Source organism: Pagrus pagrus (genome assembly GCF_965226575.1).
Source record: "Pagrus pagrus genome assembly, chromosome: 1".
Classification (NCBI taxonomy): Eukaryota; Metazoa; Chordata; class Actinopteri; order Spariformes; family Sparidae; genus Pagrus; species Pagrus pagrus.
The window spans coordinates 30,637,546-30,656,145 of record NC_140185.1 but is presented as its reverse complement, the minus strand read 5'-3'; the positions used below and the strand labels follow the sequence as shown (position 1 = coordinate 30,656,145).

Here is an 18,600-nt window from a genome sequence, read left to right as displayed (position 1 = left end):
TAGCGCCCGCTGGAGGAGTTGAAGTTGAGCTCTTTCTTTAACTAATGTCTCATTGAATCATTCGAGGCTTCTCTAAAAGGCTTAATAGAAACAATGTCCCCAATTTTCAGGATAACAGCACCGAGCAGTGTTTCTGCTGTAGTAAAGAACAAAATGACAACCAAGCCGCTTGTTCCTGAGTGATTAGGAATCACTGTTTGTTTATTATTAAACATCTTTTATTCTTTATTTGTACATATTGGTCCCTGAAGGTATCTTCTAATCAAAAGTGAAAAATAAATTATATGACACCGTCATTATAATTTAACTTTATGAGTAATATTAATTCTTATAGTAAAATCACTTAACTGTGCAATACAAAACAGGAACGTTGGCAACAGGAAAGGCAGAAAACCACGGGCACAGTGATGTGTCTGCGAGCTTACAAATACAAAAATAGCACGAAAAGTAGCAAACTTTGGTCCTTCAAAATTTCATATAAAAAGGTTTATACAAAATAGATGGTTAAAAACGAGCTACAAGTCTACAGAGAGGAAAGTGCGTCTTCTGATTGTTCTTCATTTGCCCAGAGCTTTGTCCAGGTTGGTCCTGATTGCGTCCAGGAAGTCTGAGGTGTTGACGTAATGTTCATTCAGCTTGCAGCTGCAGGATCACAGACCAGGGGTTACATGTTTAATAAGTTATAAAATCTTTCCTCATGTAAAACCATCAGAAATACACACACACACACAAAATGTTAACTCACTTGGCCAATCCATGGATGCAGCCTGCGAGGTCCTTGGTCATCACACCATTTTCCACCGTTGCCACGCAGACTTTTTCTAACGTCTGCGAGAACCTGGAGAGCGACGACGCAGAGTGACACATGATTATGAGGTTGAGTCACATAAACATATTTCACATGAGGAAAGGCACTAAATTATCAGATAACGCACTTCATCAGGTCAGGATTCCCGTCCAGTTTGCCTCGGTGCTCCAGCCCTCTGGTCCACGCGAAGATGCTCGCAATGGGATTGGTACTGGTTGGTCTTCCCTACAAAGCAAAGGACACGGGTATGGTTAGTTCCTGAAACTTTAACATGTCCTGTTATTGTATTTAGATCTATTGAATCTACTGTTTTTGGAGACATTAGTGTAACTGTTTCTTTTCCAATTGACTTCCTATATGAAGAACTTGCAGCATAATCTGAGATTTACTTTTATTGACATGGATCACTGCAACAAAACCAAAAAAATCTGCTTTAATTTCGATTGTAACTGCTGAAAATATCACACATGACAAAATGCTGAAGACAATAATCTGCAAGAATGAGAAAAATATCCGATCTCATAACAAAACTGACCTACAAATGAGACACAACAACAAACACCGTATTTAACAGCTAAACTGCAATTCAATAATTTGGTTCTGATATTTCAGCATAATTATATTATAAACACGTTAAACTAAACACACAACAACTTTTTACACTAATCCCTTTTTCTGCACTTCACTTTCTTTTGAAACTTTACAGCAGGCAAAGAGAAGCTCAGACTGGGTGCAATTGTTATTACTCACTTGTAATGAGCCCATTTACTGAGACAAAAATGAAATGAAACCAGCTTCAAACATTTTAATGAGTAAATATAAGTGGTAAATCTTACCAAACCGACAAAGTTTGGAGAAATAACTTGAGAAAGCTTTTTCTTTTTGAACGGATACGAGACAGTTTCACTGCACCGAGTATTTGGCACATTTACATCAACAACTCTAGATCGCAATTTTATCTATAACCTTTGGCCTAAAACTTGATCTAGACCAAAAAACCTGAATGAGTCCACTGAAAGTTCTGTCACGGTCAAACTGTGCATCACTTTGCAAACATTTGCTCAATCTCATGGACTTATGAGGTCAAATTAGTTGGTACAAGTACGAGAACTGACACACACACACTAACAAACAAACACACAGTGTTCTTAGTTCCTAAACCCAAAACACTCCTGTGGCGTAGTGGACCTTACCCTCTGGTGTTCCCGGTAGTGCCTGGTGACGGTGCCGTGGGCAGCCTCGGCCTCGATAGTCTTTCCGTCAGGGCACACTAGTACTGATGTCATGAGACCCAGAGAACCAAAACCTGGACACAACACACAGACAAAAAGAAGCTGACGTACAAAACATGCAATGTGGGTCAGAGGTAAATAACGTCACACTGTGAGCGAACTGAGCAACACCGCAACTGCCTTCTCGTCCTGAGATAAAAGTGCACTTACCCTGAGCCAGGATGTCCGACTGCACATCTCCATCGTAATTCTTGCAGGCCCAAACAAATCCTCCAGAAGACTTCAGCACCTGGGCCACCATGTCGTCAATGAGACGGTGCTCATACCAGATCTTCAGCTTGTCAAACTCTGGCTTGTACGTCCTGAAAAAGACAGAGTAATAAAAATGTCTCCTCAACGCTAAGTGTTTAATTAGCTGCCTGACCACAGACCAATAAAACTGTACACAACGCTGTTTGTTCTTCTGGTTTTACCACATTAAATTGCAGTGAGTCTGCTCAAGACTTTGTTCCTCGAGCGATGTAATAAAACGATCAAGTGCTTCGAGTCTGAATCCTCATCTGTTCAGTGTCTTACTTCTCGAAGATCTCCTCAAAGATGTCTTTGAAGCGGCCGTCGTAGGCCTTGAGGATGGTGTTCTTGGTGCTCATGTACAGAGGCCACTTCTTCTGGATGGCGTACTGGAAGCAGCTGTGAGCAAATCCACTGATGGACTGCACAAAGAAAATATAATAAAAGGTCACATCACAGAACATTACATAAAATTACACAGATTTTTTAACAAACTATCTTAAATTGTCTTGAAACACGGACCTCATCTGTGTTGTACATTCCCATCCCGCAGCCCCCTGCGGTGAAGTTGTACACCTCCCACTCCTTCGGCTGGCTTCCATCAGCTGGAGAAAACACCATCTTGAACTTGCCGGGCTGGTCGACAACAAAGTCCGTGGCCCTGTACTGAGAGATTAAAACATCAGATGTGTTATGCGAGACTGTTTCATGTGTCGGTTTGGATGCCTCTTTGCAAAAGAGCAAACACGTATTTGCATGTCCTACCTGATCGCCAAAAGCATGTCTGCCAATTGTTATGGGTAGCGTCCAGCCGGGAACGAGACGAGGGATGTTTTTACAAAGGATTGGCTCGCGGAAAACTGTGCCGCCCAAGATGTTCCTGATGGTTCCATTAGGACTCCTCCACATCTTCTTCAGCTTAAACTCTGGGAAGAGAATAAATAACATATTTATTAGCATATACTGTATTAAATAAATGCTCGTGTGCTCAATAAAGAGGCAAATTAAAGCAGAAATATCATTATATGTCACATTTTATAAATAATTAATGCCTACATTTATTATTTTGTTGCATTTAATGGCACATTAATTGATTTTTCAGTGATCCATTCAAATTTACCCTCAACTCGGTCCTCATCTGGGGTGATGGTGGCACACTTGACAGCCACGTTGTACTTCTTCGTTGCCAGAGCGGAGTCGATGGTGACCTGGTCATCTGTCTGGTCACGGAAGGGCAGACCCAGGTCGTAGTACTTCAGCTCAACATCAACGTTGGATAGGATGAGCTGCATGTTTACAACATGTGGATGTGTTATTTGACTGAGGACGACACTGCACAGCAGCCACACAATCACAAGCAGCATTTCTAATGATTATAAGTCAGCCTACAGTTTCTTTATCGTTGAATTAATTGGAAAAGCAGTCGAGCTGTATTAGTCTGTTCAATTTACCGGTACATTATCATGAATTAATGGTAGATTTACAGTTAATTAAACTTTAGTGAATAGTTATTTCACTGTTAACAAATGATGGAACGCTTAATAAACCATTTATTAAGCAACTGTTTATCGTAAAGTTGCGACAGGTGTTTACAAACCGTTGCAGCTGCTTATAAATAGGTTTGTAAAGCATGTTATTGCTATTGCTATTATAAAGGCTTAGCAAGTTACCTTCTCTTTGATGAACTCCCATATGATGCGCGTCATCTCATCTCCGTCCATCTCCACCACCGGCTGGTCCACCTTGATGCGCTTTGTGGCATCTGAAACATGAACATGAACCAACTGAACACCCCTCGTCTCACCCTCGATCTTCCGAGCACATAGGAAAACGTACAGTGGAGTGGGTGGAGTCCATTGAAGGCCCGTTCCCTTTAAAAGGCGAATGTGACGAAAACGTTCTTGTTTCCAGGTGATTACACACTAACAAAAACACAATTATGTATTTTATATTCCATCCCTGCTAAATAGACCCCGCCCCCACTCCCAAATCCTACACACTGGACCTTTAATGCACTCATCTCACCTGTGACACCTGTCTGATCAACAAAGCGACAACAGGCTTGCATTTTGTTTTATATCCCTGACAGTGAACTCCACACAGTGTGACCTTGGGATTATATGGCGGCTGTGATAGCAGTTATTACCTGTCCAGGCCCTTTTGAACCAGACAACACGTGGACTCGCATACCAGGACAGGCTGGCACCAGCTGCTACTCTGGGCTACAGTGTATTATTCACATCTGCAGGACATGTTCACAACAAATAACTCTATTTTATCAGGTATTCAGCATGATACTGCTCTTTTGTTTGGTTTCTTACACCTTTAGGTTGTCTATAGCTTAGGATGCATTTGTAATTTAGTGCTGAATAGAAACAGGTTTGGTTTAATGGCTGGTCCTGTTCTTGGTCTTTACTCTTCACTCTTGTATGATTCATTGATGGCAGCTCGCCACATCAGCCACTGTCACCTACTTTAACACTCACTCATTCAACACTCACTGTGTTGTTACACACAGGCATGCAACCGCATTAATGTTGTGAATCTGGTTGTGAAACACACACCACGGTGGATTTTAAGTCATATAGTCGACGGCGGACTTACAGTTCCTCCTCTGCTGGAGGCGGCCGGCGGCCGGTGAGAGCGCGGCGGGGCTCTGCGACAGTCCGGCAGCTGCGCTCCTCGACGCGGCGGTCAGAGCTTTCAGGTATCCCGCCATGGTTAGTGAGGCTTATCAGGTCACAGACACAGGTAGTGTACTCTGTTATGAATGAACAGCAGTGCCGGTACAGCCCTGATAAACCCGTGACTTTCTTTATCTTCTTCTTGTGGTTTTATATGGAGGTTTCACTGAGCCCGTGATGTGCACACCGCCTCCTACTGTACCAGAGTGTACAGGATGACGTATTGTGCCAGGACACTTTCATCAGGTAAATGAAGACATCACTAGGATGGCACTCAGTAGAGCGCATACCTCCGCCAAGGACCTTTAATTCAATCAAGCCATCGTAATCTACCCATTATTCCCTGAGAAATGAACGAAAATGTTGTGAAAAAAACCTAAAACACCCACATCTCGCATTGTTAAAGTAAGTGAGAAAATAATTCCTGGATCCCTCCCTTTATCCGGGTCCACACCAAAAGTTAACAGGGTCTATTCTGGGCCAAGACCCATCCTCCATCCAAGTTTTGCGAAAATCTGCCAGGTAGTTTTTGCGCAATCCTGCTGACAAACCAACCAACAAGGAAACGGACATGGGTGAAAACATTACCTCCTCCTGCAACAAGTTTACCAATTTCCTTTTTTGCTTTTCTGTTTAACATGCAAACTCATTTGATGTCCATTGTCCATTCTGTATATTCTTGATATGAAAGCTGTCAAAGGGGGCTTCAGTGGACTAGTACTGTGTGGCTTCTTCTGTCATGTAGGAAACACTAAGAGAGCTGATAGTCATGAAGGCTGCACAGTTATTTAAGTTTCTCATTTTGATAATAAAAGATCATCTTGAATGAGAGCTTTTAAAATCTAATAGATTTTCTTATGTGAACTTGGATCTGAATCAAAAGACATCAAACACCACAATGCTCAAAGTCCAAATCATAACATGGAAATGTTTTAAAAATAAGAAAAGCATCTTCACCAGACATGACTTTCAACCAAATTTTACTGAAATGTGTTGACATTGACTTTTTTTTTTTTTTTTTACAGATAATATACAGACAAGTAAACAAATTGGACTGAAAACATGATTTTCTTGGTGAAAAAGAAACTATAATATTGGTCCATTTCTTTATGAAATGTCATGAACTCTGAATGTAAAAGTGAGAATCCAGTCAATCAGTAACAACAGGATGTAACAGACAAATTAAAACGGTAAACTCTCAACTTGGCAGGATTTCTTGAGGCACTTTGTATGAGACACTGGAGGACATGAGGGAGACAGAGCTCTTACAACTCCTAACAACAACTTCTGGCACATAAATTAAAGGTAGTAACAAACATAACACACACACACTATAAAACAAATAAAACAGACATTCAGAAACAACACTTCTTTGGTTTCTATCAGTGTGCCACAACTTTCTATGTGATTGCAGAGCGTCCAGATGAAACTCGAGGGTGATTAACAGATAGGTCAAACTAAACCTGCTTTATGTTGTGCTTCTTTTAAAATATATTAAATAATCAAGTTTGAAAGATGTCATTTTCAATTTTTAACACAAGTTTGAGTGTTGTTTCTTTACACGAAAAAGGCATTCACACATTTTTCTAGCACTGAGGAAGGAGGAAAAATAAGAAAACTGATTCAGGACAACTATCCCTCTAGCAAAAGGCTTGGCTGAAGATGGGTTGCTCATCTCCGGATGCACTTGTGTGTTCACATTGACGAGGTTCCATCTTGTCTCTCTGAGGATGCATCGAGTCTACGAGTCCTAAGTGGTGGCTGCCACAGAGCCTTTCTTCTCAGCGAAGAAGCTCCTGAGCATCATGACTTGACCGATGCCGATGACAAACAGCAGGACGGTCTCTCCGATGGACCAGTAGGTCACCCTCTCGAGGAGGTGCTCTGCTTTTAAGCGGTCATGCGCCTCCCTCAGCCTGTACCATGTCTGCGAGTCAGCCACCACCTTCAGGATCTCATGAATGGCGACGCAAGATGACTCCACCTGAAAGTGTGAAAGATCAACACAGATTAATCAATAGCCTGGGGGCAAAGCATCCAGTGAAAGGTGGGACTCGCATATGCAAACATGAAACACTATACTTGAAGGAAAGCACAGTGCACACTTTCCAAGCTGCTTTTTTTTTTTTTCTTTTGCGTATTTTACTCCAGTGTTTGTAAAACTACATCAGACAACCCTCCAAAAAGGGGGTTTTAAAGGATAAGATAATTAAATCTAGTCCACAAAATACTTAGCAGAAGAAAACTTGTTTTAAAATGTAAAAAAACACAACTGAAAAGAGAACATAAAATGGCTCCACACAGCTCTTCCAACGTAACCCAAGTCTCCTGATGCCGCAAGATCCCAAATTGGAAAAAAGACTTTATTTACACCCTTGACATGCTAAAACCTTCACTGCAGCTGCTGAGCTAAAAGCGTTACCACGCACCCCATCTGAAGTGCGTGCATAAGCTCGAACACATGTCGAGAGTTTAGTTTGGGATCCCTACGAAACTTCACCCTACTTGTCATCGGCATGAGGGTGAGTAGATCATGACTAAATGTTACATTTTGGGTGAACTTATCCTTTAACATCTGGGTGTTTCAGACATGGTGAGGTAAGGAAAGCACATTTAAAACCTTGCAAGTATGGGTCAATCTTGGTTATCACAAAATTTCCCATACATGTTGAGAGCAACAACTTAAGCCAGAGCAACTTTGGCGCCACCTAGTGAACTTTATATAAACTGTCTCACTTCTCAAAATAAGCTAACAATAATGAAACAGCAATGCTCGACTTCCTATCACATCGACAGCTGATTGGCTAAGACAACACTATCAGCAAATCATGTTTTTGCTACAGTGTCTCTAATCTGCTTTCTATCTTGTATGTGAAAATGTGTTGTGTAATTCTTAATGTGTCTTTATATATTTTCTGTTTGCCTGTCAACCAGGAAGTGTTTGCAAGTGTTTAAAAATTGAGGAATGAGACAAACCAGAACCCAGAATAAAAGCAAATCCCTGGCCCTGATATAAAGATATGCGATTTTGTGGCCCTCTGAACAATTTAACCCTTTTTTTAAACAATGGTCTGCCTTCGTTCACTTGAACCCTCTCACACACTGAAGCAGCCAAGTGACAGCCACAGTTCAAAGTCTTCCTACTGCAGCAGACGGACACTGAGCAACTAGTTGCAAACTTCAAGTTCCTCATCCGTACCTGAGTCAGCGCTGTACTTCTCGTCATGCCCTGCATGAGGGGTTCATCATCTCCAAATCTGAAGTCCAGGTACACCGTCTTATGTGTAAAAGTGGAGAACTCGTTGCTGAAGCAGACCATGTAGACGCCCTTCATAGCTGTGGTGTGAGAGAAGCTGTCGTACTGCTTCTTCTTCTCGTTGTACAAGACGTTGTTTTGGGGATCGGTGACAAAGCAGTCCACATCATAGTTCCCTCCTGTTATCACCTAGAAGAAAAGAAAACACACGTCAAGGACAGGTGTGGATGACAGGATGCATGCGAGGAAAGCTGTCACAGTGAAACATATGTCGTCACAGATGGACTGTGCAATGTTCAACCGACTCAAACTGGCTATGAAGCAAACCAGTGAGGTGGGTGAGGGTAAGAAAACATGTACAACAGATTCTTTAAAAAGTACTAGTGGTATCAAACTACAGCTAAAATGAATGAATGAGGGAGTAGCTTTAAATACCAAATGGGCACCTCACTAAAAACCAAATGCATTTGGAAATATGTCAAGAACTGAACACATTCTTCCTTTCCAAGAACAAGAGGCAGAAAGAAACCACTCAAATAACAACCTGCTATCTGAAGGATAACTTGGCAGCCTCTTGTAAACACAGAGAGTGGAGGGGGTGGGAAGCTAACTTACTTGGAAGTCTATTTCAAACTTCACGTCCTTCTCTAGCTCCTCGTAGAAACACTGCTTATCGTTGTCAGGGAGCTCAAACGTGAACTCAGTCCCCAACACCACAAACACATGCAGCAGCAGACAGCTCAGTCCCAGGCACAGCATGGTGGGAGCAGATAATGAATAGGAACGAGCTAAAGTGAAGCACCGACGATAACAGTATGATAACCCTGACGTGGCATGAGCACGAACAACTTCCGGGTCGGGTTTGTTTATTTTTTTGGTTAAAAAAATAAATAATTAGCCCACAGTTGTAAAACGTAAATTATTGTCAAACACGTATCGGTGTAAAACTATAAATTTAAGAAAAACTATTTTTATAACGAGTTATGGCTGTAAAGTGGCACGTGACTGCGTCACACTTACAACCAACCGTCGCGGGGTTTGGATTTCAGAATAAATGTCCATTATTTCATGCTCATACTGAAAACGTTAAAAAAAAGGCTCAATGATCATTGTGTTACCTCATTGGGCGATAGATGGTGACTTAACAGATATTTATTACATGAAAATCTTAGAGATTACTACTTTAACTTGTTTACAAGAAATGCATTGTCTGCTGGTTTATTTTTCATACTTTCCAGCTCACCAGTAATCCATGATAATGGTTGTGTTAGATGCACAATGGACAAACAATGGAGCGTGGACAATATATAGTTTATATTGGCGGCGCTGAGGTGGGTGGTGCATTTAGCTGGGAGCGGGGGCCCCAAATCAAAATTCTGCTTAGGGCCCCATTAAGCCTGTGTGTAGGTTTTTCGCATTTAATTGCAGTTAATCCAACGGTATGTTGCTGGGTTGTTTAATTGGTAAAATTGCGTAAACACATTCAACAGTAGAAATGAGTGGGCGAGCTGCATTGTGCAGCTGTCTGTTAAACTGGGCGTGCGTTTGGGCCCGCGGGGGATTATCGTACCTCTGTGAGAGTGTCTGACGTCATCACCGACTGCAAAAGACACGGAGCAGGCCAGGTTGCTAGGACAACGCCGGGGTACACATTAAAACAGGAGTCTTATTTTGAAAATCCCAGACGGCGCAAGCCACGCCCCCTACGCGTCGCTCCGCGCATCACAATCAGAAAACACGGAAAGAAGTAACACCTTGAAGTTCAGGATTTCACAGCAGGCTGTGTGACCTTTCCACTAATTCGCAGGATTTTTGGTGAAAGGAGAGATTGAGAACTTCCTTTTTGTGATTTTCTATCAGTTCTAGCTTTTAGTGAGGCTGTTAAAGTCAATTAACAGCATTAAATATGCAAAACTACACAGAGGTGATGAGGGACTATGTAGAGAACCATGGGACTGGTCTCATAGTTGCTTTTGCTGCAGGTAAATCAGCTCTTTTATCATAAAGGATGTTGTGTAAGCTTCAATTGTTACCTTTCCACACTTACTGACATGTCAGTGCAAGAGAAGTAAACTAACTCTACAGAGAATGTAAGTAAAGTAAATACTGGAATAGCTATTTGAATCAGCAGAGTGGAGTGATGACAGTTTTTTGTTTTGTTTTTTGGAGTTAAAGTCATGTCAGAGATGTCTTTATCAGGGGTTCAATTCAATATCTTGTCTTCCTGTAAGTTAATTTTATTACACAGCTTTTCATGCCTCATAGATAATGACCAAGAACAGCCTTAAAGAAATAAATACAGCAAAAGGTCAGATGAGCTAGATAATCATAGAAAGACATACAGTGCAAAATGACATCTGACATTGTCAACATTTTCCTCTCTGTCAGGGGCAAGCATACTGGCCTTGCGTCGGTGGCTGGCTGGGGGTGTGTGTCGGAGCAAGGCCAGGCTGGATGGGAAAACTGTCCTCATCACTGGAGCCAACACTGGCATTGGGAAGGAGACGGCCCTGGATTTGGCCAAGCGAGGTGAGACCAGTGTTGTTAAAAAGTATCCCAAAAGTCATTCTCCAGTAAAAGTAAAGACATTTAGTTACAATATTACTTTAGTGCTTGAGTAAAGGAAAGCATTTAACTGATTGTTGGAATCTGTGTGTTTTTACTCAGTGTACAGAGTAACTAGTAACTAAAGTTATCAAGTAAATGCAGCAAGTTTTGGAGCATTTGTCTCCAAAATGTGGTGGAGTGGAAGTATAAAGTAGCAAAAAAATGGAATTACTAAAGTCAAGTACAAGAAACTCAAAATAATACTTAAGTACAGCACTTGAGTAACTTCACTGGGTGTGAGCCAGCTGACCTTTTACACAAATATCTGGTGGCACTTTGTCACATTGCTCCCAAACTTGTCAGTCATTGTGATCAGCAAGCTTTGCTCCCTCCCTCCGACACACTCACAATTAATGAGTCATATGTTTTATATATATATATATATATATATATATATATATATATACTGCACTTTACTGTTACACTCATGCTATATTACATTATATTTTATGTTACATGTATTATTGCCCTACTACACTATATATTATGTTATACACTAAATTCCGCACTATTCTAACATTACTATATTAATATGTTATATAATATACTATGTTGATAAAGACAAACAATAAGTTTCATAACATAATCATATTATACTATATGATAGTATTGTGTAGTGTTAAGCCTTTTATTGCTCCTGTAATAAAAGTTTCTATTTTTTCTTCTATTCTTATCTCAGTTTTGTAAACCTGTCATTATTTATTGCTGACCTTCTCTATTCACCTGTAATTGTTTCTGCTGCAACAACTGAATTTAACCCAAAAAGTCAATAAAGTCTTATCTTTCCATCTATAGGGCGGCTCTGGATTGGCCTGAACTGACTTCTGCCATGATTACTCATTCAGTGCTCCTTTCACTCGTACTGTTTACATTTTAATCACGCTGACACTGTTTCTTGTTTTTGTCCAGGGGCCAGAGTGATCCTAGCCTGCAGAGACCTGACCAGAGCCCACATTGCAGCAGACGAGATCCGGCAGCAGAGTGGAAACGGCAACGTGGTGGTAAAGAAACTGGACCTGTCCTCGCTGCAGTCCGTCAGAGACCTGGCCAAAGATGTCGAGGCCAACGAGGATCGTTTGGACATCCTCGTTAACAACGCAGGTACTTTGCAGTGGTTTGAAAATCACAAACATCAGACATGTATACTGAAGGTGCAAGCAGAATTTTTAGGGCACATTAAGGATTTTACGGAAAGGGATTTCAGTTTCAACTGATGTGGGACCAGGACGTTATTTGTCAGTTACTTTTGTTCCATTTAAGTGTTTTTGTTGATTGGTAGGTGTCATGATGTGTCCTAAGTGGAAGACTGAGGATGGCTTTGAAATGCAGTTTGGTGTCAACCATCTGGGACATTTTCTCCTCACCAATCGTCTTCTCGACCTGCTGAAGAAGTCGGCTCCGAGTCGCATTGTCATCGTCTCCAGCCTGGCACACGAGAGGGGTAAAGTGAATCTTTGTCATTTTAGTTCATCAACACACGTGTGGCTGTCTGACTGAGTCTTTTTAGCCTCCTTTCCAATCTTTGATAAAAAATAATTTCATAGTTAACCCAGTGATGTTGACTTTCACAGCAGTAAAAGTATTAGCTGAGCTAAGCACAAATCTGTTGATTTGTTTTAAATCAGTCAAAGTACAAGGCCGCCGACAAGTTTTTTTTAAAGGAATAGTTCACCCAGAATTATCAGTCATTATCTACTCATCCCCTTGTGAATGGAAAGTCTGGTGCTTCAAGTTTCGTAGTCCTCAAAACATGTCAGGAATCTTTACAGCAAAAGGGTTAGGGTGTGTTGCAGCATTCTCCTAAACATCTAAAGTAAAATGGCCCTAAATGTATGGCGTAACCCAAGTCTGTGGAAGCCCTCAGATCCCAAATTGATTTGAAAAAACTTTATTTACATTCTTTTAAAGCCGAAATCTTCACTGTAGCTGCTAAACTAATAGTGTTAGCACTCACCTTGTTGTAGTTGTCTGCTCAACAGGTCAATTTGGGATCTTGGGGGCTTCCTGGGACCTGGATTACACTGGACAAGCTGTATAAAACCTTTTTATGTTTTTTTTCTGTCATTTTTGTACCTTTTAATCAAGTCCCCATCTACTTCAGTTGTTTAGGAGAATGCTCCAACATTGTTTTGCTGTGAAGCTCCAGAAATGTTTTGTGGACTACGAAACTTCAATCAGCTTTCCGTCAGCATGGGGTTGAGAAGAAAATGACTGAATTTTCATTTTTGGGTGAACTTATCCTTTAACATCCTTTATTGAGTCGTCATAAGGGAACATAGGAGCCTGTTTTTCGGTGTGTTTTAATAATGTAATAAGTGCTTTGATGTATTGTAAATCGATTATTAACTATGTCAAATGAATGTGAAAACTGTTTTATGCTTTTTTTAAAGAAAATTAACTTTGTCTACAAATTAAGGCATGATGAAAAAAGTATGATTCTGTCACATATAGCACCATGTCCTGACAATTTCCAATAGTTCATTTAAAGTAGGGATATTAATGATTAATCAATAATCGCAGCTAAGAATTCAACCATTAAAAATATATCAAAACGTATCTTGTTGCGAATTACAAATATATTTCCTTATCATATGTATCAAAATGTAATACAAAATACTAGTATGAGGAAATAAACAGCTGTAACACACAAAACGTACATGATTGTTCTTTATTTCAAAATGTCTGCTTAGAGACTACAATGAATTATTTCTCCCGCAGGCCGGATACACTTCGATGACATCAACCTGGATAAAAACTACGATCGTGAGATAAGCTACCGCCAAAGCAAGCTGGCCAATGTGCTCTTCTGCAGAGAACTGGCTACAAGACTGCAAGGTAGTGACATTCACAGAAATATGTTTTCACTCACAACATTGTCACAAATCTAATGTAGGGCGAATCTCTTTTAAGATCCTTACTTCTTTTATTTTAACCCTTGGTGTTCTTGTTCTATCTCCCGGTGTTAATAGGCTTATGACGTTAAATGTTCTTCAAAAATGACTTTATTTGATGGCTCCCTCTCATTAGGCACTGGTGTGACGACGTACAGTCTTCACCCTGGGGTCATCCGCACCGAGCTAGGCCGCCACTTTTTCCCTACACTGGCCCTGTGGAAGAGGATCATTTTCATGCCGTTTTACTACATGATCAAAAGTCCGTGGGAAGGAGCTCAGACCACCATCTACTGCGCTGTGGACGAGAGCCTGGAGAACACCAGCGGCCTCTACTACAGGCAAGAACATCAGAAATAAAACTCACCCTTTTGCATTGACAGTGAAATAATGATTTGTGTTTTAAATGGTTTACAGCACAATGTTTTCAGTAGTTTTTACATCATGACCACACTGTATCCAACTTATTTTGATTTTTTTTACTTTATTTCTTCCATCACACAGTGACTGTGCCCCCAAAACTCCAGCGCCCCAGGCCCTGGATGATGCTGCCGCCAAGAAGCTGTGGGACCTCAGTGCTTCAATGGCTGGTCTGGCTTAAACACGACAGCCCGCCCTGCTTTCATCACCCATTCCTCCTGCTGGAGTCGGTGTTTTTGTTTACACGGGTTAGCACAGCGCACTAACTTGTTTTATTATCTAATGCATGAGGGCATTGCACTCATAAGGATGATTTCATCTATTGAGATCGTGTTGACCTGAAAATGATTTGCTGATGAGTGCACTATTTAATCAACTCAGTAAATTGAATATTTAAAATTAAGTGCTTTATCTTTATATTATGCTTATTACAATATGTGCTTTATTATATATCTATTCTATGCTGCTATATCCTCACAAAAACAAGGCAATTATTCAATTTATGCAATTTATTCTACTGTGTGATTGGTTGCATTTAAATGAGCATTTGCTTTCATACATTTAAAAAAACATTTAACAAAATAACAAAAATTCTCAGCAGAATGTGAAGAATTAACTGAAGAGACACCTATGCACAATATTGCAGAGATATCTGCTATAGTTAGCATGCTAACCAGCTAGCCCCAGGCCTTAAAACCTCTTTCTCCAAGTGAGCCAAAGCTCCTGTGCTAGCGGTGTAAACAACTAGCTGCACAGCTAACTGAGCTAAGAATCTAACAGTAGCTACAGTCATGGATGGATGAACAATACCGTTAGCAGCAGTTAGCAGTTACTCCAGTAATATGCTGCCCCCTATCTGTTGGGAGTATGAATTAAACAGGGGGCCACTTGCTTTAAGCTTTTTTATCTGGAATACTAAAATGCGTATGGGCCAAACGGACTGCCATTTGTTCATCATATGACTTGAAGCTGCATATTCCACGAGACATTTAAGACTTTAAACTGCTGCTTTTATTAATTTAATCACACAAAAATGAATTAATGCAGAAACAGCCATAAAAAACAAAAGCAATACTACATTTTCCTAAGAACTAAACGGAAAGGAAGGCGAGAGTCTTATCTGTGTGCCGGCCCGAAGAGGTAGACTGAGGTGGTGCTGAAGTGTTATGGAAGTGGCGTTATGTGCCAGTAAGTGTTGAGAGGATTGTTGCACTTCAGATGAGAGAGGATCCTCCACCAGGTGTGGAGAGGGAGTGGACGCCTCGGGGGCAGAGAGCAGTTAGGAAGCAGCCAGTAGATCCAGAAGACTCGTCGGCTTACAGAGGGCCCTCCTGTGTTTCTGTGTGTGTGTGTGTGTGTGTGTGTGTGTGTGTGTGTGTGTGTTGTTCTTAACAGAGTGAGTGCTGTTGTATCGTGATAAGGGTATTTTGATGTTTTTGCTGCTTTCATTCTTTGATGTGAGAATTGAACTGTGTGCCTTTTGTTGACTGAATTAACTGGAAGTGAACGGTACAGAAATGCACAATGGGAACCGATGTAACATGTAACGCTCCTGGCAATAAACGTTTATTAAAAGTGATTTTTTTTTTGTTGCAATTATTACACTCTTACATGTGCATTTATGAAAGATTTATGGCTGTAAAAAGTATCAACAAAAATTTAAACGCAGTCTTTTAAAGTCACATCACCTCCAGCAGAAACAGTTAGAGAATGCAGGCTTTGGCGACCCGGTCAGTGCTCCTCATGGGAACCTCGGTTATTTAAAATATTTTAAGGTATTAATGACACAAAATCTAATAGTTGAAATAGTTTAGACATTCAAAAGAATAAAGCATCCCTCGGCTGTTACGCACACTTACACCTTTTTAAAATAAAGTCATCAAGTTTTTCCTGTGAATCAACAGAACAGCAGCATCACTTGTTTCTTTCCTTGAATTTTCACACTCCCGTCCCTCAGCTTTATGGTGATCCATCTTTTCGTATCAACACGCTTATTCATGTGCAGTATGTTAGGTATGAGATGTATTCCTCTGTTAAAAAAAACATCCACTTATTGAGCTGTACTGTAATTACTGTGTGGAAATGCTAAGGCTGCATTTTTGCGTGTGAGAATCCTGTCGTATGAAGTGTGTTGGCATGCATCAAATTGAAATTACTCACCTAATTTTATATTCCAGTTAAGCTGTTACATCACCCTCAGTGTGTTATAATAGATTATGTCAGTCGTGCTGCATCATGTCAGCCTGTCGGAGTTCACTTTGCACTTCTGGTTTAAAAGCGTAACGTAAGCGGAAAACAATTTTTTTTTAGAGTTTAGACGTATAAAGTCTGCACACAAACTACATTTTAATCTTTATGGATCGCGGTGGTGTGTCAAACACCGGTCTCACCCCTGCACTGAGAAAGCTGCATAGCTGCTTTCTGTCATATGTCTGGGATATATGACTGAAAAACCAGGTGTGCTCAGAGCTGCCTGAAGGGAATCCACTGAGAGAAACAAGACAAGCATTTCCACTTTTCAGTCCTTGGATATAAAGTACGACTCAATGCATCCAGCACTCAAGCATCTACAAAAAGACTTAAGATTGTTTAATTTTGGACAAATCATCAGATAGATTACAATGCAACGTAAAAACGTTAGTGTTGGTAGCCTCTTACTTCTGGTCCTATTAGGGAACTTGCAAAGTTAAAAACATATGACGTCTTGAAAAAAAAGCAATAAATCACAGTTCTAGTCATCCCCCTTAAAGACAATTTGTAGCTTTACAGCAGATAACTAAAGCACAAAAAGTAATTACAGCTTTGAACATGATAATGAATTGAATGACTCAGTTACCCCAAAGGCTCTCTGACTCAGATGTCTCCAGTATCTGTAGGTAATGTCATGCACATGCCCTTATCAGTTCTCCGTCCAACGGATACAGAATCTATAGCTGGGCTGGAAAAGTGATAAGGAGATGTGAGCGACCACAGAACCACAACAGTTGTTAAATTTCTACCACACCGTGATGAAGGATCTATTGTTAAGAGTCCTGAGAGGTTTAGAAAGTCCCCAACCGTGGTGTGCGATCCCTTTCCTGTCCGGAGTCCTTGCCCTGAACGAGGAGTTCTCCGATGGGGATCTGTTGGTTCGCTTCCATCGTTCAGCCACAGAAGAGGTAAACCACTAATGGAGATTCTACCATCTCTGCCAGCTGAAAACCGCAGGGATCCTCCTCACGCAGCGAGGAACTAGTTAAGCCTCAACCAGCCAAAGTGTGCTCCTGCAGCAGTCGCCCTTCGCTGTTTGACTGCTCGCAGACTTTTGAGACACACCCCATTGATGAGTTTTATTTCACTGCAGCCCCGCCTGGCTCTGAGGGACTTCGTCGGCTGCCATTGGTTCGTGTTCAGAACTCGCCATACCTGCCCCCTGGCTCTTGTGGACCGGAGCCAAATAGTTCTTCCAGTTGTCAATCACGGGGAGATCAGCCAGTGGGATGAGAGAGGCCAGGCTTGGCGGGTGTGTTCCCCACAGGTGTGGCTGAGAAGCACATTCCAATATGTACATACCTGTCAGCTCCTCTGGTATTCAGCTGCTCCTAGAAAGACCTCTGTTGACCACTCGCTCTCCCCTTTCCTCGTCCTGGGGCCCACGCAGAGGGAGAAGGAAATAGCTCCTGTTTCAGTTGCACAAATAAGTGATTTTCTACCCATGCTGCGCGTATCTTCAATTCTTTCTGAAAGTATGCCACTTCCTTTAGAGTTATGACCTAAACCGTGGGATTACTATATTGTTGTTGCATATCACAGATCATATTGCAAAGTATCCCCCAGTCTACCACAGTTGTATCTCATTATGCTCTCTGATATGTGGAGCGTACAGGTGCAGGCAGTGGCATGTGCCTCACCCCCCCTCAGCAGAGAACCTCAGATCATCTGCGCCTGTTTTCTCCCTCTGGAGATCATAAAGCCTTAACGAGAATGTGTGTGAAGTGTAGTATTGTCTTGTCTGGTATGCGGGCTTCTCTCTCTCTTTCTCTACATCCATTTTCCTCTTGTCTGTCTCTGTCTTCATCCCCTTGCAGTGGATCCCTCTATCTCTCCCCCTCTCTCAGTTTCCCAGTACAGACTCGAACACTGTGTGCCTCAGGCAGGTGTGGGAAGGCAGGTTTGCAGCATTCACGGGCCCAAAGCAGAGCCGAGCAGAGCAGCCCATGCCGTGATTACCTACCGACGAGTCTGTGCATGTGTTGAGCTGAATCACAGCAGCCGGGGTGACTAAGCTCCTCTGTGTCGCCAGTCACTTGTAGCGTAGCTGTAGCTCTATCAGACCTTTCCTTGTTTTATTTTAAAAAAAAATCAACTCAGAAACGGGCCAGTAGCCTCGTTTGTGTCATCACTCACACAGTAAGAACCACTGGTATGATGT

At 41.4% G+C, this 18,600-nt stretch overlaps 3 protein-coding genes across 3 annotated transcripts; 1 reads left to right on the top strand and 2 right to left on the bottom strand.

Annotated features, from left to right (window-relative positions):
* Positions 1 to 178: 178 nt before the first annotated feature.
* LOC311254404 (isocitrate dehydrogenase [NADP], mitochondrial-like) lies at positions 179 to 5,172 on the bottom strand. The gene is made up of 11 exons (XM_084348146.1): positions 4,936 to 5,172; positions 4,002 to 4,093; positions 3,452 to 3,617; positions 3,097 to 3,257; positions 2,854 to 2,997; positions 2,617 to 2,753; positions 2,251 to 2,402; positions 2,002 to 2,114; positions 936 to 1,033; positions 746 to 838; positions 179 to 642 (listed from the first exon to the last, which is right to left on the bottom strand). The coding sequence occupies exons 1-11, from the start codon at positions 5,048 to 5,050 to the stop codon at positions 558 to 560; spliced, it is 1,356 nt and encodes a 451-aa protein (XP_084204272.1). The 5' UTR covers positions 5,051 to 5,172; the 3' UTR covers positions 179 to 557.
* Positions 5,173 to 5,978: 806 nt separating this feature from the next.
* Positions 5,979 to 9,106, bottom strand: tmed3 (transmembrane p24 trafficking protein 3). The gene is made up of 3 exons (XM_084349989.1): positions 8,887 to 9,106; positions 8,215 to 8,460; positions 5,979 to 6,999 (listed from the first exon to the last, which is right to left on the bottom strand). Exons 1-3 carry the CDS (start codon positions 9,028 to 9,030, stop codon positions 6,766 to 6,768), a joined length of 624 nt encoding a protein of 207 aa, XP_084206115.1. The 5' UTR covers positions 9,031 to 9,106; the 3' UTR covers positions 5,979 to 6,765.
* An 882-nt stretch (positions 9,107 to 9,988) lies between these two features.
* On the top strand, positions 9,989 to 15,768 carry LOC311258854 (retinol dehydrogenase 12-like). Its single transcript, XM_084355488.1, has 7 exons — positions 9,989 to 10,253; positions 10,660 to 10,800; positions 11,788 to 11,979; positions 12,158 to 12,319; positions 13,597 to 13,713; positions 13,906 to 14,110; positions 14,274 to 15,768. Exons 1-7 carry the CDS (start codon positions 10,178 to 10,180, stop codon positions 14,368 to 14,370), a joined length of 990 nt encoding a protein of 329 aa, XP_084211614.1. The 5' UTR covers positions 9,989 to 10,177; the 3' UTR covers positions 14,371 to 15,768.
* The last annotated feature ends 2,832 nt before the right edge of the window (positions 15,769 to 18,600 follow it).

Coding starts and splice junctions, on each gene's coding strand:
- LOC311258854 (XM_084355488.1), top strand. CDS start 10,178: ATGCAAAACTACACAGAGGTGATGAGGGACTATGTAGAGAACCATGGG. Junction 11,980..12,157: donor CATCCTCGTTAACAACGCAG/GTACTTTGCAGT, acceptor GTTGATTGGTAG/GTGTCATGATGTGTCCTAAG. Junction 14,111..14,273: donor ACCAGCGGCCTCTACTACAG/GCAAGAACATCA, acceptor TCCATCACACAG/TGACTGTGCCCCCAAAACTC.
- tmed3 (XM_084349989.1), bottom strand. CDS start 9,030: ATGCTGTGCCTGGGACTGAGCTGTCTGCTGCTGCATGTGTTTGTGGTG. Junction 8,461..8,886: donor AGTTTGAAATAGACTTCCAA/GTAAGTTAGCTT, acceptor CTTTTCTTCTAG/GTGATAACAGGAGGGAACTA. Junction 7,000..8,214: donor GAAGTACAGCGCTGACTCAG/GTACGGATGAGG, acceptor TCACACTTTCAG/GTGGAGTCATCTTGCGTCGC.
- LOC311254404 (XM_084348146.1), bottom strand. CDS start 5,050: ATGGCGGGATACCTGAAAGCTCTGACCGCCGCGTCGAGGAGCGCAGCT. Junction 2,998..3,096: donor GACATGCTTTTGGCGATCAG/GTAGGACATGCA, acceptor TTAATCTCTCAG/TACAGGGCCACGGACTTTGT. Junction 1,034..2,001: donor ACTACCGGGAACACCAGAGG/GTAAGGTCCACT, acceptor TTTGCTTTGTAG/GGAAGACCAACCAGTACCAA.